We start from the raw sequence: 24,662 nt of genomic DNA, 5'->3' as shown, positions 1-24,662 counted from the left end.
ACTGTACACAGCCCAGGCTCCAGGCAGGGCTGAGCCGGCAGGAGCAGCCCGAGCCCACTGCACACGTGAGTAACTGCGAAGCCCGGTGCCTCCAGCTCCTGCCCGCCTGCCAGAGCCACCCCTGCTCACTGGCTCACTGTTTGGTTTGGTTTGTGTTGTTTTCCCCGGGACGTAGAACAGCGCAGCGGCCAGCAGTGATATGAGGCAACCCTGGGGAGGGTTTCTCAAATCCCAGACGCTGTGGGTCACCCGTGGGCTCCCGCCTCACGGCCGAGTCCTGCCCACCCACCTCCAGGACCGCTGCGCTGAAGCCCTGGCTGACCAGCGGCGACAGCCACAGAGCTGGAGCCCCGGGGCTGGCCAGTGCCCGTGCCCAGTGGCACCCCTGGTGGAGTAGGCCAGCCTGGCCCCGCTGGCACGGTGCACAGGGTGCCTAGGGAGCCCACACTCCCGGCCACAGCTCTTCGCTTGGCGACCTTGCTAAGGCAGACAGAACAGAACCGTACCCATCACTCAAACCCAGAGGACCCAGACCACGCCGCCTCCACCAGTGCCCTTGCCGAAGCAGAGCGCCAGGCGGTGTTTTCTCTGGGAGTGGCTGCAGAGATGGGGCAGGGTGGAAGGATTTGAAATGCAACCCTGATGCCCTGCATTCTCGTACAGCTGGGGCCTTTCACGAGTTGTTTGACTCATTTGGCTTCCTGCAGAGACAGGCACAGGCTCTGAGGTCGTATGGCTGGGCTTGGAACCCTAACTCTGCCTCAGTTTGCTCCTCTGTAAAATGGGCCGTAACATGCCCCAGGAAGTGAGGTGACCAGAGCCAAGCCTTGCTAACAGCGTGACTGGTATCTCAACAGTCACGTTCAATGGGTAGTGTTGCTCCCCAGGCTGGAGGGGTCAGTCCCCCAATCTCCCCAGAGCCTGCAGGAAGGGGAGGGAGGCGTGCCCGCCCTGCTCTTGGCCGTGTGCTCTACGGAGTCCTTGCCCAGGAGGGGCCCACAGACAGGTGAGGCTGTGACTGGTGCTGCAGCCCAGATCCCATCCTGAGTGAGACAGAGAGGGGACAGAAGCACAGCGGCTGGGCTGCCTGGAGACAGGGACCTGCGACCTGAGTCTCAAAGGCCAAGAGAGAATGAGCCAGGCGTGGCAGGGAGGGGGCAGGCTCACTCCGTGGAGCCACCTGGGGCAGGGCTGGGGCAGGTCCATAGGTGTCCCCAGCTCCCAGCCCAGCAAACACTGGCGAAACGACCTGCCCTGGCCGGCCCTGCCACTGCCTTGCCTTGACCTGCCCTGCCCTGCCCTGCCCTGCCCTGCCCTGCCTTGACCTGTCCTGCCCCTCCCTGCGCTGCCGCAGCTGGGGGGAACCTTTGACACAGAGCGCTTCTGTGGCTGAAATTGCGGGGGCCAGGTTGGAGGGGCACCTGGTACAGCCAGGCTGTGCCCTGGGCCGGGGACAGCCCACAAAGCCAGGCCAATTGGGTACCAGCTCTGTTACACTGAGGGCGTGGGGGCAGAATTTAAATAGCCCCACTTCCGGTTCCCCCAGCCACTGACAACAGCAGCACTGGCACCGCAGTCTGGCTCAGTCTGCCCCGAAACCACGGAAAATGAAAGAATCGGGGGAGGAGCCAGCGATCCGAGTTGGAAAGCAGAGCTGGGGAGAACGCCAGGAAGCTGAAGCCGGCAGCCTGGGGAGGGGTCCTTGCTGCGACCCTGGCAAAGTAGGGAAGCGGGGGCCTCAGAGCACCGGGGGCTTCTTGGCCACTGCGCCGAGATGAGGGGAGGCACAGGGAGTGGTGGGAGTGGGCTCCGGGGCCTGGGGACCTTGGTGCCTCTCTTGGGGTAGAGACGGGGCTGCCGGCAGTCCCCACACTCGGAGGGCCCCGCAGCCTCCTGGGGTGCAGCTTTGAATGCTGGCTCCTGGCCCCTTCCCCAGGGGCTGGTTCCCCCACGGGGTGATGCCCTGAGAGCCGCCTGCCGGTTCCGTGGCGGTAATTCCTGTGGCTGTGACACCATGGCTGTCTTCCTTTTCCGGAATGTCTTCATCACCCCAAGTGGAAACCCGCCCCCACTGAAGTGACTCCGTCCTCCCCTGCCCCAGCCCCCGACCTCTATGCTGCGCTCTGGCCCTGCGGGTCTCCCAGCTCTGGCTGAGGATCCCTGCTGTGTGGCTTCCTGTCTGGCTCCTTCCATTCTGCAAAATGGCCTCAGGTTCCTCCCTGTTGTTGCGTGTGCCCAGATCTCCTTCCTGGCGGCTGCCGAGTGTTCCCTCTGCTCCTGTGCTTCGTTCACTCGTGCCTGGATGAGCATTGGGCTGTTCCCTCCTCCGGCTGTTGTGGACAGCGACAGTGACGGCTGTTGGGACATTCGGGTACAAGGACCTGTTGACTCCCTGCTTTCAATTCTTTTGTGAATCAAAGTGACATTACTGGGTCATCTGCTAATCCTAGGTTTAATTTAAAAAAAAAAATATTTATTAAACGGTCAAAACAGATGAGTGTGGGCCAGGATGAAGCCAGGAGCCAGGAACTCCACCCGGGTCTCCCCCATGGGGGTCAGGGGCCCAGGGACTTGGACCATCTTCCACTGCCTTCCCAGGCCACAGCAGAGAGCGGAATTGGGAGTAGAGCAGCCAATACTCCAGAATGGGGTGCTGGTGTTGCAAGCAGCCAGCTTAACCTGCTGCCCCACAATGCCAGCCTAGGTTTAATATTTTTTAAACAATGGTCGCACTAGTTTCCGCAGTCCTGCCAGGAGTCCCTTCTGTCTGCATCCCTGCGCAAGGGTTCCCATTTGTTCTCATCCATGTCAGCATCATGTTTGTTTGTTTGTTTGTAATCACCATCCTCCTGGGTAGGAAGGGGTCTCATTGTGGTTTTGATTTGAATTGTCTAATGATGGCTGGGGTTGAATCTTTCCATGTGCTGTTGACCATTCGTATATGCTTTCTTGGAAGAAATTTCTATGGAAATCCTTTGCCCGTTTTTGAATTACGTTTCTTTGCTTGGATTTGGTTTAGTTCTTGAGTTTTAGTTGTTCTTCATTATATTCTAGATAAAAATACTTTATTGGATACGTGGTTTGCAAATATATTTTCTCATTCTATGAGTTGCCTTCTTACTGTATTGATAATTCCCTTTGGTGAACAAAAGGTTTTAATTTTGGTGAAGTTCAGTTTGTCTTTTTTGGCTGTTGTTTTTGAGGATAGCCATGATGTTGTGTCCAGAGAATCATTGCCAAGTCCGATCGTAAAGTTTTCTTGTTTTCGAGTTTCGTGTCCTTGGTCTTCGATCCATTTCGAGCTGAGTCGCGGTGTGTCAAGGACCGGCGCAGTCTCACTCTTGGGCACGTGGTCGTTACACCTTTGCTGAAGAGTCTGGCCTTTCCCGCTGACTTGTCAGCACGCCTGTCAGAGGTCACTTCAGCACACAGGCAGGGCTCATTGCTGGGCCCTGTCCTCTGTTCCATTGGTCCAGGTGTCTGTCTTTTTGCTGTTTTGGTTATTGAAGTTTAATAATAAATTTTGAAATCGGGAAGCATAAGACTTCCAAACTGGATCTTCTTTTCCAAGGTTGTTTTGGTCATACAGGATCCCTTGAGACTATGTGAAATTTCGGGAGTTTCTCCATTTCTGAAAAGTCCATTATTGGGATTGTGCTGACTCCATAGATTGCCCTGGGGGTATTGCCATTTACCAAACCACCTTCCAGTCCGAGAATGCGGGATGTCCTTGCATTTATTTAGTCTTCTTTAATTTTCTGCTGTACTGCTCTGTACTTTCCAGTGTGTTAGTCTCTTACCTCTTCCGTTAATTCCTAAACTTTTGACACTATTATAAATAAAATTGTTTTCTTAATTTCCTTTTCAAGTTGTTTTTTGGTGTGTTTGGAAATGCAACTGCTTTTTGTGTGTTGGTTTGATACCCTGCAACTTTTCTAAATTTGCCTATTAGCTTTAACAACTTTGTGTGAAATCTCTAGGATTTTCTACTTACAAGATCATATCATCTGTGAATAGAGATAATTTTACTTCGGCCTTTCCAACTTGGATGACTTTTATGTTTCTTTTATCTTGTCCAATTGCTTCAACTCTAACTTTCAGTGTTGTGCTAAATAAAAGCAGTAAACACGGCATCCTTGTCTTGTTGCTGATCTTAGAGGGAAAGCTTCTGCCTTATACCATGCGTGGTCTTTGTTACCTTGTGGTAGTTTCCTTCTGTTCCTTGTTTTTTGTCTATGTTTCTGTCAGGAAAGGGTGTATTGAATTATGTCACATAGTTTTTTGTGCATCAGCTGAGAGAATCATGGCCTTTCCCTCCCATTTTGTTAGTGTTGTGTACTGCCTTCATCAGTGTTCATGTGTTGAACCATCCTTGCATTCCAGAAATAAACTCAGCTCCGTCACGCTGCTGAATTTGACTTGCTAATGTTTTGTTGAGATTTCTACATTGATGTCCATAGCCATATTGCTCTCTATTTTTCTTTTCTTGTGGCATCTTTGTCTGGCTTTGGTGTCAGGGCACTGTTGACGGAAAGGCCCGATAAAGTGAGTGAGTTCCCTGCTGCTGTGGCCTGGCTTCAGTCTGTGCCCAAGGGTCCACGTGCTGGGTGTCTGGTGTCTAGGGTGATAGCACTGACCTGTCAGTCACTTTTAAGAGGTGATGATGTGAGATGATTAAATCATGACTCAGCACCTGTGGAAGAGATCAATGCCCGTCTCTCAGGAGTGGGTGAGGGCTCACTTGACCAGATCGCATCTCACGAGAGCAGGTTGCTGTGAAGGGAGGCCACTCTGTGTACGAGGCTCCTCCTGTGCAGGGTGCACTCTGCCTCACCATCCTGCGTGACAGCCAGGGAGCCCTTTGCAGACGCCAGCACCACGCTGTTGGACTATCCAGCCACCAACTGGGAACCAAACAAACACGCCTCCCTTACAAACCACTCAGTCTGTTATTTCATCATAGTGATGTACAGTGTGTGTCTAGGAACTTTTCCATTTCACCTAAGCTATCCAATTTGTTGGTGTATGATTTTTTTCTAGTATTCTTTTTTAATCCTTTTTATTTCTGAAGAATCAGTAGCAGTGTTTACATGTTCATTTCAGGTTCAGTGATTTCTTAGCAGTCCAGCTGATGGCTTGTCAATTGTGCTAATCCCTTTGAGGATCGTATTATAGATTTGTAAATTAAATATATTACAGGTATCATCTTTTTGTTTCACTAATTTTCTCTACTGTTTTTCTATTCTCCATCTATCACTAATCTTTATTTGTTTCCTTCTTCTGGTTTTCAGTTTTGTTGTTCTTTTTCTGGTCCCTAGGTTGTAAAGTCAGGCTGCTGATTTGTGATCTCATTGATATTTTTTAAAGATTTTATTTATTTACTTGAAAGCATTTTAGAGAGGCAGAGAGAGAGAGAGGTTTTCCATCCGCTGGTTCACTCCCCAGATGGCTGCAACAGCCAGAGCTGCGCCAACCCAAAGCCAGGAACCAGGAGCTTCTTCTGGGTCTCCCATGCAGGTACAGGGGCCCAAGGACTTGAGCCATCTTCTACTGCTTTCTCAGGCCATCACAGAGAGCTAGATTGGAAGTGGAACAGCCAGAACTCGAACTGGTACCCATATGGATGCCAGCACTGCAGGCGGCAGCTTTACCTGCTACGCCATAATGCCAGCCCTCGATCTCATTGATTTTTGCTATAAAGTTTTCCCTCAGCACTGTTTTCACTGCATCCACAGGTTTCTATATTTGTGTTTTCATTTTCACCTGCCTCTAAATGTTCTTTGATTTCCTTTGTATATCTTCTTTGACCCATTGGTCATTTAAAAGTGTGTTTAGTTTCCACAGTTTGTGAATTTTCCAGTTTTTCTTCTGTTATTGATTTATAACATCGTCCAACTGTAATTAGGAAAGATATTTTGTATAGGATCTGTCTTAAAATCTGGTGAGTGCTTATCTGTGACCTAATCCTGGAGAATGTACTATGTGCACTTGAGAACAATGTGTTGTTGTAGTGTTCTATATCTGTCTGATAGATCTAGCTGGTTTATTGTGTTGTTCAAATCCTCTATTTCCTTATATATCTTTTTTTTAAGATTCATTTTATTTATTTGAAAGACAGAGTTACAGAGAGAGGTGGAGACAGAGAGAGAGGTCTTCCATTCGCTGGTTTACTCCCCAGATGGCCACAATGGCTGGAGCTGCGCCAATTCAAAGCCAGGAGCCAGGAGCTTCTTCCAGGTCTCCCACATCAGTGCAGGGCCCAAGGACTTGGGCCATCTTCTACTGCTTTTTCAGGCCACGGCAGAGAGCTGGATCAGAAGAGGAGCAGCCGGGACTAGAACCGGTGCCCATATCAGAGGCTGGCACCTCAGGCCAGGGCTTTAACCTGCTGCACCACAGCACCGTCCCCTCCTTATATCTATGTCTGGTTGTCCTGGCCATTATTGAGAGTAGAGTATTGTAGTCTCCAAATTATTGTACAGCTATCTCCCTGCACACACACCCCTTCCATCTGGGATTTTTGCCTAGCTTATGTTGAGAGTCTGTTATTCAGTGTGTCCGTGTTTACAAACGAATGCTTTAGTAGTCAGCGATGTCCTTCTTGAGCTCCTGTGACGCCTGATGTGAATGTGGCCCTCCTGCTCCCTCTGGGTCACTTCCATGTGGAAGAGCTCTACTGTCCTTTTCCTTCCCATCTGGTTTGTCTTTGGATCCAAAATTAGCCTTTTGTAGACAGCATATAGTTGGATCCTGTTTTTTAATCCGTGGTGTTAGAGAAAAGAGAATCAGTACGATGTATATAGATGGAAGCGTAGCTGGGCATATACATTTCCACAGAGACAGAGCCTTCCTGTGAGAGCCGGTTTGTGCGGTTGGGAGGCTCAGAAGTCCGTCCGTCAGCCACCTGCTGGCTGGAGACGCAGGAATGCTGGCGGTGCACATCTGAAGGCCTGAGGTCCAGACAGAGACAGCCCTGTCCACGTCTCTGTTCCATCCAGCCCTGCGTGGATTGGGCAGTGCCGCCCACCGTGGGGAGGGCTTCTCTACGCCATCGCCAGTGCTCACCTCTTCCAGAAATGCTCTCACAGACACACCAGAATCGTGTGTCACCAGCTGCTGCGGGCTGCGTGGCTGTGCCCCATGGCGTCACACGTGGAAACCTAATCCTCAGTGTGGGGCGTGTGGGGGAGATCGGGCGTGAACTGGACTGCAGCCTGGTGAAAGGGGCCTGCGGGAGCCTGTGCACTCCTGCCACCCCTTGGGGACACAGCAGGAAGGAGCACCCGGGAGACAGCCGGCCCTCACCAGCACTGAGCCAGCTGGGGCTCGGTGCTGAATTTCCCGCCCCCAGAGCTGTGAGTTTGTAAGTTACAGTCTGCGGTATTTTTGTTATAGCAGCACAAGTGGACTGGCACCGGCCACCCAGGCATCTCCGAACTCCGTCAATCAATATGTAAAATTCATCATCACATCCATTCTATTAATCTCTGCCTTCAGAATGGAGAACTTAATCCACTGACATTTAAAGTAATCAATGATAAGAGAGACTGACCTCACTGCTTTGCTACTTGTCTCTGAAACGCCTGTAGCTTTTCATCTCTGTTCCTATGTTATTGTCTACACTTGTGTTTAGTTCACCTTCTTTCGTTAAAGTGAAATGCTTTGATGTCCTCATCATTCTTGTTTTTTTTTAAGATTTATTTTATTTATTTGAAAGGCAGAGTTACAGAGAGAGAGAGAGAGAGAGGAGAGAGAGAGAGAGATGGATCTTCTATCTGCAGATTCACTCCCCAGATGGCCACAATGAACAGGGCTGGGCCAGACTGAAGCCAGGAGCCAAGAGCTTCTTCCAGGTCTCCCACATGTGTGGCAGGAGCCCAGGCACTTGGGCCATCTTCCGCTGCTTTCCCCAGGCTCATTAGCAGGGGACTAATTAATTCTGATTAGCAGGGAGCTGGATCAGAGGTGGAGCAGCCAGGGCTCACGTGGTGTCCCTGTGGAATGTTTTACCCGCTGCGCCACAGCGCCAGTCCCCCCGTTCTCACTTTTGAATATTCTCCAGTTGTCTCCTTTGTGGCCATCGTGGGGATTACAATCAACGTCCCAAAGCTACATCACCTAATCTCAATGGCATAGAAAACCCGGCTTCAAATAACCCTGTCCCCCTCCCCTTTCAGCTACCGGTGTCACAAGCTGTACTTTCATGCATTGTGTGCCCAGAAATATACACAAATAATTATTTTTATGTTAAATCACACAGAAAATAAAACCTGAAACTACAAACCAGAGCTGCAAAAACACTGGTTTGTGTAACTACTCATGTAGTCACCATTCCCAGAAGGCTTTATTCCTTCCTACAGCTTTAGCTACTGCCCGGTGTCCTCTCGTCTCAATCAGACATGGTCTGCCTTTTATGTCTCTCGGGGCAGGTGTTTTGGGAAGGAACTCCTTCAGCTTTGGTTCATTCAGGACTGTCTCGACAACTCCCTCGTTTTTGAAGGACAGTTTTGCAAGATACAGGATTCCTGGTTGGTCGTCTCTTGGTTTCTTTCAGTACTTTAAATATACCCATTGGGTGGGTATTGAACCCAAGCGTCTGTTTCCACCAGCTTAAAACCAGGTCACCAGTCTACTGTGTGGATGTGTTGGTGAGGATTAGAGGGCAGAATTGGGCAAAGTCCCTAGAGCAGAACTGGGCGCCTGGTGGCACTTGATCTGTCACAGTGGGTACATCTTCCAGTGAGGACTCTGAGGCTCATGTCTGCTGGAGGGAGGGACTTGGCTGGGGTCTCTCGCCTGCCTCCTGGGACACCAGGTCCCGTTGACTCAGAGGCCACCACGTCTCCTAACAGACACTCTTGACTTGGCAGTGCCTGGCCACGCTGGACAATGCCTCTCGCCGTGTACGCCTGTCTCCTCTGGCTGTGCACCAGTGGCCACTGGGCCGTCCAGGCTGCGGATCCCCCAGGCGGTGACATCTGTACCAGGAGCCCGCACCGGGGCCTGGCTCCAGCCAACGTGGACTTTGCCTTCAGCCTGTATCGGCAGCTCGTGTCCTCGGCTCCAGACAGGAACATCTGCATCTCCCCCGTGAGCGTCTCCATGGCCTTGGCCATGCTGTCCCTGGGCGCCTCCGGCCACACTCGCACCCAGCTTCTGCAGGGCCTGGGCTTCAACCTCACGGAGATGCCCGAAGCTGAGATCCACCAGGGCTTCCAGTACCTGCACCACCTCCTTGGGGAGTCGGACACCAGCTTGGAGATGACCATGGGCAACGCCTTGTTCCTGGACCACAGCCTGGAGCTGCTGGAGTCCTTCTCTGCGGACATCAGGCGTTACTACGAGTCCGAGGCCTTGGCCACAGATTTCCAGGACTGGCCTAGGGCCTGCAGGCAGATCAACGAGTACATCGAGAATAAGACACAGGGGAAAATTGCAGACCTGTTTCTGGGCCTGGAGAACCCAGCCATCCTCATTCTGGTCAACTACATCTTCTTCAAAGGTAACTTCCCCTCCCTGCTCTGTGGGGGGCCCTCCGCTGTTGCCAAGAGTAGCGCTGGCCATCAAAGTGCAGAGCCCGCGGCTGGGCGGAAATTTGACTTTTAGAAAACACGTTCAAACCTGGGTGACTTGGTCTTTGCCACAATCCTTCCCTTTACAGAGAGTGAAATGACGCCCGGCGCGCCGAGTGCCTTGCCCCAGTCCCAGCGTGTTGGCTTGACACCGTCCCCGTCACCAGGGCCACTCCGCTGCCTCGCAGCTACAATATTGACTGAGCGCTGGCAGGTGCTGCACAGGGGTAGGCACACAGACCTACAGCCACAACTCGCAGTCAATATTTGAAAGGCAGAGAGAGAGAGAGAGAGAGAGAGCTGCCTTCCACTAGTTCACTGCTCCAAATACCTACAACAGCCTGATTGGGGCCAGGCCAAACCAGGAGCCTGGAACGCACTCTGGGTCTTCCGTGTGGATGGCAGGGACACAGTTCCTTGGGCCCTGGGGAGCTGCCTCCCAGAGAGCGCGTTATCTGGAAGCTGGAATCAGGAGCATGTCAGGGCTCCAAGCACTCCAACATGGAATGTGGATGCCCAGCTGGTGGCTTAACCCCATGCCCAATGCCGCCCCCCCCCCCACAGCTGGAATTTGCTGCTTCGGCCCCGGGTCAGAGATCTGGAGGCGCAGCGTGCGCAGGGGTGAAATCCAAACTCCTGTATCCAGAGCAGAGGTTCTCAACGAGAAGCAGCCTCCTGCCTTCCCGGGCACAGGTCTCGGGCGCTACAGTGGGGCTGCGGCAGGGTGTGCTGCTGACAGCTGGCAGCTGTCCACCCAGAACGCACAGGGCAGTCCCCACGGCGAGCGCCACCCCAAGAGTGACAGCCCGCGGCCCCGAGTCCTCTGCCCCACCATACCAGCCCCGAGCCGCAGTGTCTTCCCTCCTCCCACCTCCCAGCACCCAGCCGCACACGCCCGGCTTAGCCTCCTAGGGTGGCTGCAGAGAATTAGCGCAGACGCAGGGGCTCCAAATGACATGGACTCACGAGCTTACCAGGCTGGAGGTCAGAAGTCCAGATGGTCACGGTTTGGGCCGGGCTGGCTCGTTCTGCAGGCTCTCAGGCAGAGCGCATTTCTGGGCCTTTTCCAGCGCCCACAGGCTGCCTGCAATCCTTGGCTCAGGGCCCCCTCCGTCCTCAAAGCCTGCAGTCACACAGCTCTGGCCTCTGCCTCCGCTGCCCCTCTGTTCTGACCCTCACTCCTCTTTTTTTTTTTTTTAAGATTTATTTATTTATTTGATAGAGTTACACAGAGAGAGGAGAGGCAGAGAGAGAGAGAGGTCTTCCATCCACTCGTTCACTCCCCAAATGACTGCAACGGCCAGAGCTATGCCAATCCGAAGCCAGGAGCCAGGAGCTTCTTCCTGGTCTCCCATGCAGGTGCAGGGGCCCAAGCACTTGGGCCATCTTCTACTGCTTTCCCAGGCCACAGCAGAGAGCTGGATCGCAAGTGGAGCAGCCGGGACTTGAACCGGCACCCATATGGGATGCTGGCATTGCAGGCAGTGGCTTTACCTGCTATGCCGCAGCACTGGCCCCGTCCCTCACTCTCCTGCTTTCCTCTTCCAACTACAAGGACCCGCATGGTTACACTGGGCCCACCTGGGAGGTGCAGGGTCGCCTCTCCTGGCACAGGGCCAGCTGAGCAATGGCAGGGCCCCACCGGCAGCTCCGATTTCCCCATCCCTGCAGCCTGATTCAGCCACAGGTTCCCGGGATCCGGGTGGGGACATCCTTGGGGAACCAGTATCCTACCTGCCATGAAGCCCAGGCCCCTTCCATCCAACTTTACCTGACTGCCCAAAACACCTTCCCACCCTTCCAGTCGGCACTCGAAAACCGCTTCCTCCGGGAAGCCTCCCTGTGCACCCTGAGCAGACCTCGGGTTAGCCGCACGTGCCCAGTCTCAGTGCCGCAGCCCCAGTCAGAGAAATGCAGGCGGAGCAGCAAAGAAACAAACCGGGCAGCAAGCTGACTGCGCGTCTGTCTCTCGGCGGCACCCGAGACCACCTGAGTCCTGAGCCCCAGCAAGCTCACCTCATGCCCCCCTCCCCTCCTCCCAGTGTCACTCGGGGCCTCCCACCAAATGGGGCCACCCCCTCCGTCCTGCAGCTCCTCTCCCCGGGCCATCTCAGCACCGGGAGTACTCCTCAACCTCGTCTGTCCCCAGGCGCCAGTCTGCGATCCCGCCCAGGTACTGCTCTCCTGGGAAGGCAGGGAGAGTGAGGCCGGCCGGGTTAGAGCAGCATTCTTCCCCCAACACGGGAGACCGGAGACACTGGGCATATTTGCCCAAGGCAGCTTCCAGTTGTGCCCAGAAATCCCGTAGGTCCCTTCCCCCACTAGGCCGTGCGCTCTTGTGCCCAGCAGCCTTGTCCCTCTGGGGGCCCCACTACCCTTGCATGTGCTTGGCGCCTGGAAGGAACTCAACAGAGCTCCCGGAGGTTCTGGAACATAGCCTTGTGAGAAGGCTGCCCACCCAGCAGCAGGAGGGCACTGCTGAGTCTGAGAGGGCTCTGGGCCGGCTGGTGGCGCAGGTGCGGGCAGGTGCTGCCCTGCACACCGTTTCTCGTTTCTCAGGACAACCGTGGTGCTCAGTTGATGGAGCCACAGCTTCTTCTGAGTGGGGGGAGGCGGAGGCCTCACTGCACACAGGTCTTCATGGCAAAGCCTTGGTTCGACCAGGGGGTGCTGCAGTGTCCCCACAAGCCAGGACAACAGAGGTGAAGAATGACGTTGCTACAGTCATTAAAGTTAGAACATGTGACGTGTCCCTGGGGTGCTCCTGATTTTGTATTTATTAATTTGAAAGGCAGAGTAACAGAAAGGGAGGGGCAGAGAGATCTTCCATGTGCCCTCTCCCCAGATGGCCACACCAGCCCCCTAGAACTCCATCCTGGCCTCCCTTGTGGGTGCAGGGGCCCAAGCACTTGGGCCGTCTTCTGCTGCTTTCCCAGCGCATTAATAGGGAGCTGGACCAGAAGCGGAGCAGCTGGGACTCAACCAGCACTCCAACATAGGATGCCAGCACTGCCAGCGGCAGCCTAACTCCCTGTACCACAGCGCCAGCCCCGGTGGGTTCCTTATGCAGTGGACTGTCTTAACAGCTCTGTTTAGAGAATGCTAAAAATCTTGCTGAGGGGCCTGCACTGTGGCCTAGTATGTAAAGCTGCTGCCTGCAGTGCTGGCATCCCATGTGGGCGCTGATTCGAGTCCCGGCTGCTCCACTTCCAATCCAGCTCCCTGCTGTGGCCTGGGAAAGCAGTAGGGGACGGCCCAAGTCCTTGGGCCCCTGCACCTGCGTGGGAGACCTGAAGGAAGCTCCTGGCTCCTGGCTTTGGATTGGCACAGCTCCAGCCAATGTGGCCAGCTTTGGGGGTGAACCTGTGGATGGAAGACCTCTCTCTCTCTCTCTCTGCCTCTCCTTTCCTCTCTCTGTGTAACTCTGACTTTCAAGTAAATAAATAAATCTTTTTAAAAAATCCTGTTGACAGATTTTCCAGGGGAATCATCCTTGCTCTCGCCAGCTCCCACCCCTCCCCTAAGGGCTTAGTTTTTCTGCCACCATTTTCCCAAGAATTTTCGAGAAGAAATCCCCTAGTGGTGGAGCCCCATTCTGTATTTCGCTTTGAGCCAAGCTCCAGATGTTAGAATCGCTCTGGAAAAGAAACAGTCAAAAGCAAGCAGGAAAATTTTAGGGAGAAAAAAACCTAACAGAAAAGCAATGTATCCACAGGTGATTTTTTATTTTTATTTTTTTTAAATTGGACAAGTTAGACACCAACGCCAGCCACCCCCAGTTCTGAGGACTCCAGACTGCCCTTGGAGGACAGTGTGAGGTCCTGCCAATGACCTCACGTGCCGTGAGACGGCTGGGGAGGGGGCTGAGGTTCACACTCAGGGGCTGCAGAGCCTGGGCTGGAGATGCCCCAGCCAGAGCTCCGGGGCCCCCAGCCGCCACGGCCTTAGCTCACTTCCCAGCACCCTGCATCCTCCAGCCTCTGCCCGTCACCAGCAGACAGGACAGGGGCTCTCGGGCTGGCTCAGGACCACACACTGTCCCCAGGTGACCCAGAGATGCCACAGGCAGTAGGGCAGGGAAGGGCCTCCCCGGAGCTCTGCTCTGGCCACCTTTGGGCAGCCTCCCAGGGGGTTCAGGGTTTGAGGTCAAGGGCAACTTGGTCCTGGTGGCCCTGTGTCCTCTCCAGACCTGGGGAGACTTAATCTAGAGCAGAGAAGGTCCCGGAATGTTTGGGATCAGCTCAGAGGGACTGACAGGCTGAGTGGGAGGCACCAAAGTCTGCGGTCCACAGGTTTGGCTCAACCAAAGCAGTAGCTTCCACCCCATCAGCCTGGGTAGTGAGTACCCTGCCCCCAGGCAACCAAGCAAGCTGGCTGATACCATCATGGAGTGTGGTGGGGGCAGTTCAGGGCCCCTGTAGTCTTCCCAACCTGCCTCTGCATGGGGGATGGGAGCTGGAATAAGGGACCCTGTGCTGGAGGTCAGGGCCGTGGGCACCGCCCACTGGGCCCACCAGGCAACCAGCTGGAGGTGGACGAGAGGGTCCACCCCAGACCGCCCCTCCCCACCCCCACCAGGAACCTGGAGGCCGCAGCTGGGCAGCCAGCACCACCCCCCGCACCTCATAGCCGAATCGCAGCCCCAGAACCCAGGCCCTGCGCCCTGCTCCTTCCCCTCTGAGCGGCCCTGAGCCTCGGGGAATTCACTTCCGCCTGGAAACCTCTGGCTGCCTCCTTTGCAGTCACACTTGGGGCTCTGCTGCCACCCAGGGCGTCACCGCGGTGGGTTTTCTGCCCCGCCCTATAGATCTGCCTCCCTGTTTCTCCCAGGCACCTGGGCACACCCCTTTGACCCACAAAGCACCGAGGAGAAGAGCTTCTACGTGGACGATACGACCACGGTGATGGTGCCCATGATGTTCCAGTCGAGCACTGTCAAGTACCTGCACGACCCGGTGCTCCCCTGCCGGCTGGTGCAGCTGGATTACGTGGGCAATGGCACCGCGTTCTTCATCCTCCCGGACAAGGGGAAGGTGGACACGGTCATCGCCGCCCTGAGCAGGGACACGATTCAGCGCTGGTCCAAATCCCTGACCTACAGGTAAGCCCTCCGGCCAATGTGTCGGCTCCTGGGTGCACGCGTTGCCTGACGAGACAGCTGGAGGGGCCGTGCACCTGCGCACGCTTCTCCCCACTCTGCCCCTGCCCCGGCTTGCTCTCCAGGGCTCCTCGTTCTCCTGTCTGCTTGGTCCCCAGAGGCCGTGGGGTTTCCTGCTCCAGAGGTCACCCTTCGCTATCCATCCCTCGTTCAGCACTGAGATACCCTGGGGCTTCCAGAACAGTGAGGTCCTCGTTCCCCACGAGGTCCACATTATCCTGTTTTTGCATTGCCGTCTTAAACAGAGTCCGTCAGCCGCCGTCAGCCGCCCGGCTCCCCACGTCCCCATTCTGTTATCTTGTGCTCCTGAAACCAAGCCCTGCTCAAGACTCCAGGGAGGCCCCTTGTAATACGGTAGCAATGACCTATGTGTCCTCATGGAACCAAAGCCCAACCCGTGAGCGGGGCCCTGCTTCAGTCGGTCAGTAGGGAAATGAGCAAGGGAGTGAGGACGGAGCAGTCGTGAGAGAGTAAGCGGAAAGGGAGTGAGGGGTCCATAGGCCGACGGGCTGACGTCAGAGCAGACCCAGCTGCTGGGTTCCCTCTGTGCTAACCTCTGCCAAAGCAAGGGCTGGTGCAAAGACGCACTCAGAGAAAAGACCAGCGGGAAGGAGCAGGTGCGTAGGTGCGTGGATGTGCGGGTACATGGGTGCGTGGGTGGCTGCAGGAATGAGAGAGAGTGGACAGCTGAGCTCATTCTCCCCCGGGGCGCCTGGAGGACGATGGATCTTAGTGCCACCACCTGCCCAGGCCTGCACCTCACCGTGGAGGAGGGACTTCTCACCGAGAGCACCGTCCTCACTGTAAGGGCGAGCCGGGGAATCAAAACCACCCCTGGGGGCCTGGCAGCAGGCGGGTGACACAGACTCCAGGGCAGAGGGGATGCAGGGAGGGGCAGGCACCCGGATCTGCAGTAGCCCACGGAGGCTGGTGCAGCGGCCGCACGTCATTCAACACTGTTTGGGATGTAGAAGTGGGAGCACCTGCTGTGTGCCACACACAGGCTCAGGCTAAGCACAGGGGCAGGAGAGAGAACGGGAAACGACAGAGACCTCAGATACGTGCCTGGGAGCAGAAAGCAGGTTCCCGGGGAACTGACAGTCTCCTGGTGGAATTCCGAGAGGAAGACAGCGAGAAACAGCGTAAGATTTGCTGGATGGCATGGGGGGAGGGGGCTGCAGACAGATGGCTTGGCATTGAACTGCCTCAAGCCCAAGTGGCCCTGAGCGTGCATGCAGAGGGCAGAGCACTGACCAGCACAGGGGCTGCCCAGAGCCCCGGCCGAGCAGGGCGGCAGAAATGAAGACGCAAGTTCCTCCTGGAGGGGCTTGGGAGGGGGGGAGCTGCCCTGCCTGGTGCAGGACCACGCAGCTCTGTGCTTTTTTACTTTCTTTATTTTTTTTAAATTTTTTTGACAGGCAGAGTGGACAGTGAGAGAGAGAGAGAGACAGAGATAAAGGTCTTCCCTTGCTGTTGGTTCACCCTCCAATGGGCGCTGCGGCTGGCGCACCGCGCTGATCTGATGGCAGGAGCCAGGTGCTTCTCCTGGTCTCCCGTGGGGTGCAGGGCCCAAGCACCTGGGCCATCCTCCACTGCACTCCCGGGCCACAGCAGAGAGCTGGCCTGGAAGAGGGGCAACCGGGACAGAATCCGGCGCCCCGACCGGGACTAGAACCCGGTGTGCCGGCGCTGCAGGTGGAGGATTAGCCTAGTGAGCTGCAGCGCTGGCCAGCTCTGTGCTTTGTGGCGTCCAGTTGTGGCGTTGAGTTACATGCCCTGTGAGCTCCTTCATGCTGGGTGCACCTGGAGGAGTGAATCCAGCTACCTGCAGGGCCGGGCGGGGGCTCCCACCTCCATCCTTAGAGAAGAGTGGGGCCGGCAGCTCTGCGCTTCAGAGAGGGGTCCCCTCTAGCTGTGTGGGGGCTGCAGTTCTTGAACCCCTAGACCCACCCCCGAGAGCATGTGCATGTGTGTGCCTGTGAATTTCGTGCATTTGGGCCACGTTGCCAGCTCTGCAGCCTTTCCGCTGTTCCCTTCCCCCACTCCCTGCTCCACCCCCAAAGGGAAGCTGTCACTCAGGTGCGGTTCCATAGGTGCTGACAATGCACCATGACTCAAACCGTCCCCAGCCCCAGTCCTACTGAAAATAAAGTGAAGGAAAATTCCGTACCCGCCCCCCGAAATCATCTCTTCCCCAAACCGCGTCCGTGTGCGCAGAGCAGTGTCGGTCAATGACGCGGGAGCGGGAGCTGACCACGCCACCCAGACGGCGGCACAGCAGCCCTGGGGTCTTCACGTTTCCACCGCGTCCTGAGTGCGTGGCTCTGGGCGAGTTCCGTCTCGCGGTGCAGACACGGAAGCTGTGGGTTCCTGGTGTGAAAGGCTTTGCGTGTGGGCACCGCGAGATGTGGGCCAGGAGCCAAAGGGCTTTCGTGGACGTTGGTCTCCCGGCTCAGCACGAATTCCCTGAATACTCATCTTTGATTCCTCTGCAAATCCCTCAGCCTAGCGGGGCTTAAACGGCCCCTGTCCCGGCCCCAGGCTGCAGACGAAGGGGCGGTCCTTCCTCCCACCTGCTCTGCCCCTCCCCCATCTGGGAGCAGGAACGGAGGAAAGTCAAGACTGAAACCAGTACCCGAATCTGGTAGAGTGTGCATTCCCATCCCAGCCCCAGCAGGACTCCTGACCTTTCCAGAAACCCATCGGCTCCGTCCCAGAGAAATGCTGGCCACATCAGCCAGAATCCGTGCTGCATCCCTGCGAAATCACAGGGATTAGGGTCAGAGGCCCTGAGCGGCCATGGCTGCAGCCACTGTGTGTGCATGAGACGTGTAGACACGGCAGAACGTGGCCAAGGACACACAGCAGCAGCAGCACGGCTGGGCTGGACCAGGGCTCCCTCCACTGCTCTGTTGCTAGCAGGGTTGCTCCAGAGACAAGCGGTCTTTGGGGGACCATCATCGTGGGTGCCCCGTGGTCCAGCCATGTCCCAGGTGGAGGAGAAAAGAATGAGGAACTCAGGGCCCAGAGAGGAAGCTGCTGTGTGACAGAACTGCCCTGTGCTGCCCCTGCCCTGTCCCCTCTCCTGTCCCCAGAGGTAGGGCAGGAGCGGGAGGGGTCTCAGCCCACCACATCTGAGCTCACCTGTCCCCTGCAGGCTGGTGCACCTGTACATCCCGAAGGCCTCCATCTCCGGAGCCTACGAGCTCAGGGGCGCACTGGCGGCCATGGGCATCGCAGACTTGTTCACCAACCAGGCAAATTTCTCAAGCATCTCCCAGGAGGGCCCACTGAAGGTATCGAAGGTAAGCATCGTAGGAGCCCAGTTTTTCTTTTTTTGCACCCGTAATTCACAACAGAAAGGGTTACCAGGCCTCTGGTTCCCAGACTAAGAGCCTCAGGGCAGGAGTAAACAGAGGCTCAGCAAGACAGTGGGACACCCAGCAGGCCACCCAGGAAGCTTGTGACAAGGGGGCTCCGCCCAGGCGCCTCCCGAACCCTGACCCCTGACAGAGGGGCGCTGGGGGACAGGAAGGGTCAGGGCAGAAGTGGGAGCAGCTCTGGCCCAAACGAGGGACCGGTGACTGTCCTCCAGGGCTCCATCTGAGCTTCCTGACCCTCACGGTCCCCTTCACCATCCAGCTTGCTGGTCCATCATTCGTTCTGAAAACTCACGTGGAATGCTGCTCTATGCCCCGATGTGCGCTAGGCTCTGGGGCAGCCTCCATCACTTGGAAGCACCCTGGGCCCTGGGCCCCTGGGGGACCGTGTGAAGGGACAGGCTTGGCACAGCTGCCTCCCTGGAACTGGGATTGCCCCGGGGGCTCCAAGGGCAGCCCAGTCAGGCCCAGGGTGGTGGCCATGGAGCTGATAAACGGCCGCATCTGACCCCAAGTCGGTGACCCAAAGCTGCATATTCTCAAGACACAGAGCTGCCCTTGTGATTGCCCCACGGCCCTTCCTGCCCCATAGGGCATTGAGAGTGTGCCAGAAGTCAGCGGCTCCTTCATTGGCCGGGTGTGCACTGTGATGGCTTCCACACAAGCAGTCAGACCTTTCGCTGGCTTCAGAATGCCTTCTAATTCTGATCACAACCAGCGGTGCATCAGCAAGACCACCTGATTTCCCCTGGAGTAGGAAGGAGTGCCTTGCAGAAACCAACCCCAGCATCTACCTGGCAGAATGAAAGAGGAATGCAGTCTCCCTCTACCAGCCCAGGACCCAGGAAGGAGCACCCACTACGGTGTTGAAGCTGGGCTCCACCTGCCCTTTGTGGAGGGAGGAAGCAGAGGCACAGCCTGGGCTCTGGAGATTGACAGACCGCGCTCTCGCCTCGGGGCTGCCGCTTGGGTGAGGAGCCAGCAGATGAGCCTCTGTGCCTCCGCTTCGCCATCTAGAAAGCGCAGGGTGCGAGGAATCCAAGCGAAGAGGCGTGGGAAGTGCCTTGTGTGCAGCAGGTGTCGTACACACAGCAGGTGTCATGCACAGCAGGTGTCATGCACACAGCAGGTGCCACACACACAGCAGGTGTCACACACAGCAGGTGTCACGCACACAGCAGGTGCCACACACACAGCAGGTGTCACGCACAGCAGGTGTCACACACACAGCAGGTGTCACACACAGCAGGTGTCACACACAGCAGGTGTCACACACACAGCAGGTGCCACACACATAGCAGGTGTCACGCACAGCAGGTGTCACACACACAGCAGGTGTCACACACAGCAGGTGTCACACAGCAGGTGTCACGCACACAGCAGGTGTCACACACACAGCAAGTGTCACACACACAGCAGGTGCCACACACATAGCAGGTGTCCCCCACACAGCAGGTGTCACACACAGCAGGTGTCACACACAGCAGGTATCACACAGCAGGTGTCACGCACACAGCAGGTGTCACACACACAGCAGGTGTCCCCCACACAGCAGGTGTCACACACAGCAGGTGTCCCCCACACAGCAGGTGTCCCCCACACAGCAGGTGTCACACACAGCAGGTGTCCCCCACACAGCAGGTGTCCCCCACACAGCAGGTGTCACACCCAGCAGGTGTCCCCCCCACACAGCTGGTGCCCACTCATCTCTGGTCCACTCCTAACAGGTGCTCCATAAGGCTGTGCTGCAGCTCGACGAGCACGGGGGGGTGGAGGTGGCTGCCACGGGAGGCCCCCTGCAGCTGGTGTCTGAACCCCTCACCCTGAACTTCAACCGGCCCTTCCTCATCCTGATCTTCGACGACTTCACCTGGAGCAGCTTGTTCCTGGGCAAGGTTGTGATCCCAGCCTGAGAGTCGGCCCAGCCTGGAGCCACTGCTGCATCTGACTTTGGGCGCTGGGGATCCCACGGAAGCATCCGTGGGAGTGGGAGGTTTTCCTGCACCCGCCAGAGCTGTTTGTACCTTTCTGCGTGTTGGAATAAATCAGTCACTGTGACTCCGCCCACACGTGCGGTGGGAGGGGCAGGCGTGGGGCCTCGGGGCACGACCCCCAGACCTGGTGTCTCAGTCCATTGCGTGGGCGGGATGGCTGACAAATGATCCCGCTGTTCCGAAGGCCGGAAGCCCCGGATGCCGGCGCCTGCCCGCTGGGGCTCTGCCGAGGGCCTGCTTCTGGCTCACAGACGGCTGTGCACACGACACAAAGAGCTCAGAGCTGCACGGGCCTCTCTCATGAGAGCACCCTGCATGCACCCTCCACCCCGTGACCTCGGGACCTCCCACCCCTAACGCCATCGCCTGGGGTTGGTGTCATGGAAGAAGTTGGGGAGGACACAGACATTCAGTCCATAACGTCCAGGGCCATCTCAGGAGGAGCAACCCTCCACCATGACCAGTGTAGGTGGGCGTGGCTTCTTCCATGTATGCTGGGTGCCAGGGGTCGGCATGGTAGAGGGAGGTGTGGGGAAGAGAGCCAGAGTTCAGAGGAGGCCAGCCTGAGAGGGAGCTCATCTTGTTGTCATGTCTCTGTGCCTCCATGGCAACCGATGTCATGACAACCAGCAGGCCCACCTGCTTGGCCAGCTGTCTGCAAGCCGTGTAAGCAGTGGGCATGTGGGTAGGCACAGCTGTCAGTGGGCATGCAGATGTGTGACTTGGCGAATGGATATGGACATGAGGAAGTGGATGTGTATGTGTGTGATGTCTGTGTATGTGTAGATGTCTCCGTGTGTGTGATGTCTCTGTGTGTAAGTATATGTGACGTCTGTGTGTGTGAGATCTGTGATGTCTATGTGTAGATGTCTGTGTGTGTGCACGCATGCGTGTCTGACTGCGGCCTGGACACAGAAGCAGGTTCCTCTGTGACCCCACTGGCTAGTGGCAGCTCCTTGTGCGTTTCTCACTGCCCTATGAGCACTGGAGGCGGAATCCTGTGGCCAGCTCTGGGTGTTCTCTGACACGTCAGGATCCAAGTGTGCCCGTCTGAGAACTGAGTTCCAGACCCAGGGACTCGCTGGGTTCCCGTTAACACCATCTCTGGGGGCCGGCACCATGCCATTGGCATAGTGGGTTAATCCACCGCCTGCGGTGATGGCATCCCATATGGGTGCTGGTTCTAGTCCCGGCTGCTCCTCTTCCGATCCAGCTCTCTGCTGTGGCCTGGGAAAGGAGTAGAAGATGGCCCAAGTGCTTGGGCCCCTGCACCCACGTGGGAGACCTGGAAGAAACTCCTGGCTCTTGGCTTCGGATCAGCGCAGCTCCGGCCATTGAAGCCAATTGGGGAGTGAACCATTGGATGGAAGACCTCTCTATCTCTCTCTCTTTCTCTCTCTGTCTGCCTCTCCTCTCTCTGTGTAACTCTCACTTTCAAATAAATAAATAAATCTTAAAAGAAAAACACACCATCTCTGGGGTCCCCAGAGGCAGTCCTGCTGTGTGCTGTGGCAGGAGGGCTCCTGGGCCTCCAGAGCTGGCCGTGCAGGGGGGCGAGGCCCCTAGGGACCAGCCCGCTGTGAGAGGGCTGCAGGAGGCACCGGAGCAGCGTGCTGCGGAATCCTCCCTGCGGCGCGCCCTTGGCCATGGCAGGCCTGATGCTGGGCTGGAGAGCGGGCTCCACCCGCCGGCCCTGAACCTGAGCAAGCTCCGGCTCATGCTTGTCCCCTCCCAGAGCCCCTCCGCTGTGCTGGGAGCTGGGGGCATGTGTGTCGGGGTGGTGAGGGTCTTGCCTTCCCACACGCAGACTTTGGTGTCAGAGGCCTTCATCCATCTCTCCGAGAGCTGTTTGGACAGAGTGGACGCGTCACAGACCAAAGAACCATTCTGTGAACAAAGACAATGCCGGGGGAAACTCCCAGCCTGTTTGATGACCTTGGCCCTGAAGCCAACGTAATTCCTGCAGATTACATTGTGTTCAAAGGCACTTGGATCACGGTCTGCTCTCCCAAAGCTGAAGCGCCCGCCCACTCTCCCTTCCCGCGCCCTTGGTGTGCTCGGTGATTTCCCACGAACCTCTTGCCAGGCTCCACCCACAGACGGAATCGCGCGGGCTGGGGGTGGGGGGTGGCGGCAGTTCTCCACCCCTGTGACCTGGGACAAGTGACAAAGTTTCTGTCCTTGGATCCTTAGTGCAGAAAGCAGGGACACTGCCACCTGCTGTAGTTCGGAGGCGAAACAAGATAATAAACGTGGACCGCCCAGCCATGCCTGGGACCCAGCTAGCCATTCTGTCATTCTAATTGCCATTGTGTGGGGGGAGCCGAGGTCACGGTGTCCAGTCTCAAGGAGATGCGAGGGAAGCAGGGAGGGTAGCTTGATCCTGACACGAAGGTCGCCTGACGCCCTGATCGCACGTCCTGGCCCTGCCCGTCCAGTGCAGCACTGGGTGTGGTGTGCGAGCCTGGGCGGCCAGCTGCCAGCAGGAGCCGTGCAGAGCCCCAGCGGGCAGGCAGCCGCTTCCCAACAGCCCGGCCACAGCCACAGCCGGTGGCCGCCTCGGACACACAGGAAACGTCACTTCCGCCAGCTGGACTCTGCAGTGCCAGCGCCCGCGCACGGGCGTGCGCTGGGCAAAGTGGCAGCCGGGGCCAGGTGAAGGCATCTCTGGGCTGGGGCTGACCTCAGGGAGCCGGAGTGGATTGTCTGTGGGACATTCCTCATGTCCTTGCTTCCAGGGACTTCGGGTGGAGCTGAATTCTGGCAGCCGGGCAAGGGGCCCAGGAAAAGCTGGCCTCTGGGGACTGAGCTAAGGGAGTGGCTGGCTCTCCCGGCCGCTCGGGGAGAGAGGGAGGAGAGAGCTGGTTGCCGCAGCGAGCTCTGCCCCTCCCTGCTCGGGGAAATGGGCCCCCGTGGCCCCGTCTTCACCAGAGCTGGCGCCAGAGTGCAGGGTCGCTCAGGTGCCCGGGGTGTCCAGGGCAGGCACGTCTGCCCCCACCTTTGGAAAGGAGTCTCGGTGTCCCTGCTTCCGATCCCCCCCCCAGGCAGCAAACTCCTATGCTGGTGGTCGTCATGGAGATAGGTGACCACCTGACCGCAGACCTGGGGTCGCTGCCCAGAAACCTGCAAACCAGGTCCCCGTCTGCCCACCCTTGCAAACTCCATGTCTGCCGTTCCAGGCGCCATGGCGGAGGGCCGTCTCTCCCAGCGAGCGGTGCGTGGCAGGGCCGGGGCAGCGTCCGATCTGTGTCCCGCTCTGTCCCCAGCGTCAGTCATGGCTCGGCTGGTACCTACCAGGTTTCTCCTGCTGTGACACACGTGCAACACCAGGCATCTACTGCCGAACAAAACAGGCGGGAGGCCCTGTCCCCTGCAGCTTACATGCCAGTGCAGGGAGACACTAACGTGTGTGTCAGGGTGGCGGTGGGGGGCAGGGAGCATCATCGGGGGCTTCCCCTGGGGAAATGAGAGGCCACTGGAGTGTGCTAGGCAGTGAGCGGCTTGGCTGGACTTGCACACAGCTCCTGGGCTGGGAGGGGCATGAGGGCTGGGAGGGTGGAAGTGGGGAGCCCGGTTAGGAGGTCCCTGTAACAGTGCAGACGGTGGGGGCAGCGGAGGCGAGCAGCACTCAGCCCCCGGCTCTATGAGCAAGTGACAGCTGGCAGGATAGGCTACTGCATGGGGGTGGGTGGGGGATGGGGACGCGCAGCGATTGCAAGGGGCCTGGCCTCCGCACCCAGAAGCACAGATGCTCCGTGTACTGAAACCGGGAAGAACCCGGAGTGACATTGCCCAGGATGAAGTTCAAACGTTCAGGCTTCAACAACCGAACCAAGAACAGCCAGTAGGCCATTGGCTCTGGGCCCGAGCTGGAGACAGACACCTGGCAGGTGGCCGCATGGCTGGAATTCGGGACACTGCAGGCGGCCACCTAGGGAGGCGGCTGTGCAGAGAGGGGAGCTGGAAACAGCGTAGGCATCCTGTGTCCACGCAACACATCACCCACCCGCGGGAGCACTGGGAGGATGTCGCCGGGAGAACCCCGTGGCCGGGGCTTCCGAGCCCGGGCCCAGGGATATGGGCAGCTAAAGGACTGCAATGCCAGTCTTACCCTCAGGGTCCTTGTCCTCATTTTTCTTCAAACCGCCAGTGCCCAGGGAAGGGGCTCAGTAATCAGCCCTCGGCCAATGTCTGGGCAAATCCATTCATAAAGTAATCCTCACAACACGTTGTGACGTAGGATATGTATGGCTGACAGCCAGGACCAACCCCGCAATGGTGGGGGGGGGGCAGGAGAGCAGGCAGGAATACTGTTTATTGAGCCACTACTATTCCACAGACACCACGTGCAGTACTAACACGATATCACTCTGCACAGCCCTGTGCGGTGGGCTCTGTTGGTTACAGGCATTTTGAGCTACACTTTGCAGAATGAGAACTGGGAACTTTAAGATGAATTCGGTATTAGTTCTTGTACTTTTTATTTTTTGAACCACAGAACTCTTCTTTCCAAACATATTTTCAAATGACTCCCAGATCTAACATAGATAATGGCAAC

General features: G+C 56.8%; 1 protein-coding gene and 1 long non-coding RNA gene across 5 annotated transcripts; both read left to right on the top strand.

Moving 5' to 3' along the window:
- LOC100356417 (corticosteroid-binding globulin) lies at positions 1 to 20,168 on the top strand. Of its 4 annotated transcripts, none has more exons than XM_002723117.6 (5): positions 1 to 65; positions 8,871 to 9,502; positions 14,403 to 14,673; positions 17,888 to 18,035; positions 19,838 to 20,168. In XM_002723117.6, the coding sequence occupies exons 2-5, from the start codon at positions 8,890 to 8,892 to the stop codon at positions 20,021 to 20,023; spliced, it is 1,218 nt and encodes a 405-aa protein (XP_002723163.4). In that variant the 5' UTR covers positions 1 to 65; positions 8,871 to 8,889; the 3' UTR covers positions 20,024 to 20,168. The 4 variants fall into 4 exon arrangements, with proteins under 4 accessions (XP_002723163.4, XP_008249516.4, XP_051695085.3 ...); XM_008251294.5 differs by having other exon boundaries at positions 8,853 to 9,502; XM_051839125.3 differs by lacking the exon at positions 1 to 65 and adding an exon at positions 1,443 to 1,721.
- Positions 20,169 to 20,369: 201 nt separating this feature from the next.
- Positions 20,370 to 21,569, top strand: LOC149120157 (uncharacterized). The gene is made up of 2 exons (XR_016226753.1): positions 20,370 to 20,573; positions 21,318 to 21,569. It is a non-coding gene; the product is annotated as an uncharacterized LOC149120157 (long non-coding RNA).
- The last annotated feature ends 3,093 nt before the right edge of the window (positions 21,570 to 24,662 follow it).

The sequence above is a fragment of the Oryctolagus cuniculus genome, chromosome 20, assembly GCF_051225735.1.
Source record: "Oryctolagus cuniculus isolate XC-2025 breed Fujian yellow rabbit chromosome 20, ASM5122573v1, whole genome shotgun sequence".
Taxonomy (NCBI): domain Eukaryota; kingdom Metazoa; phylum Chordata; class Mammalia; order Lagomorpha; family Leporidae; genus Oryctolagus; species Oryctolagus cuniculus.
This window is presented reverse-complemented; position numbering and strand designations above follow the sequence as displayed.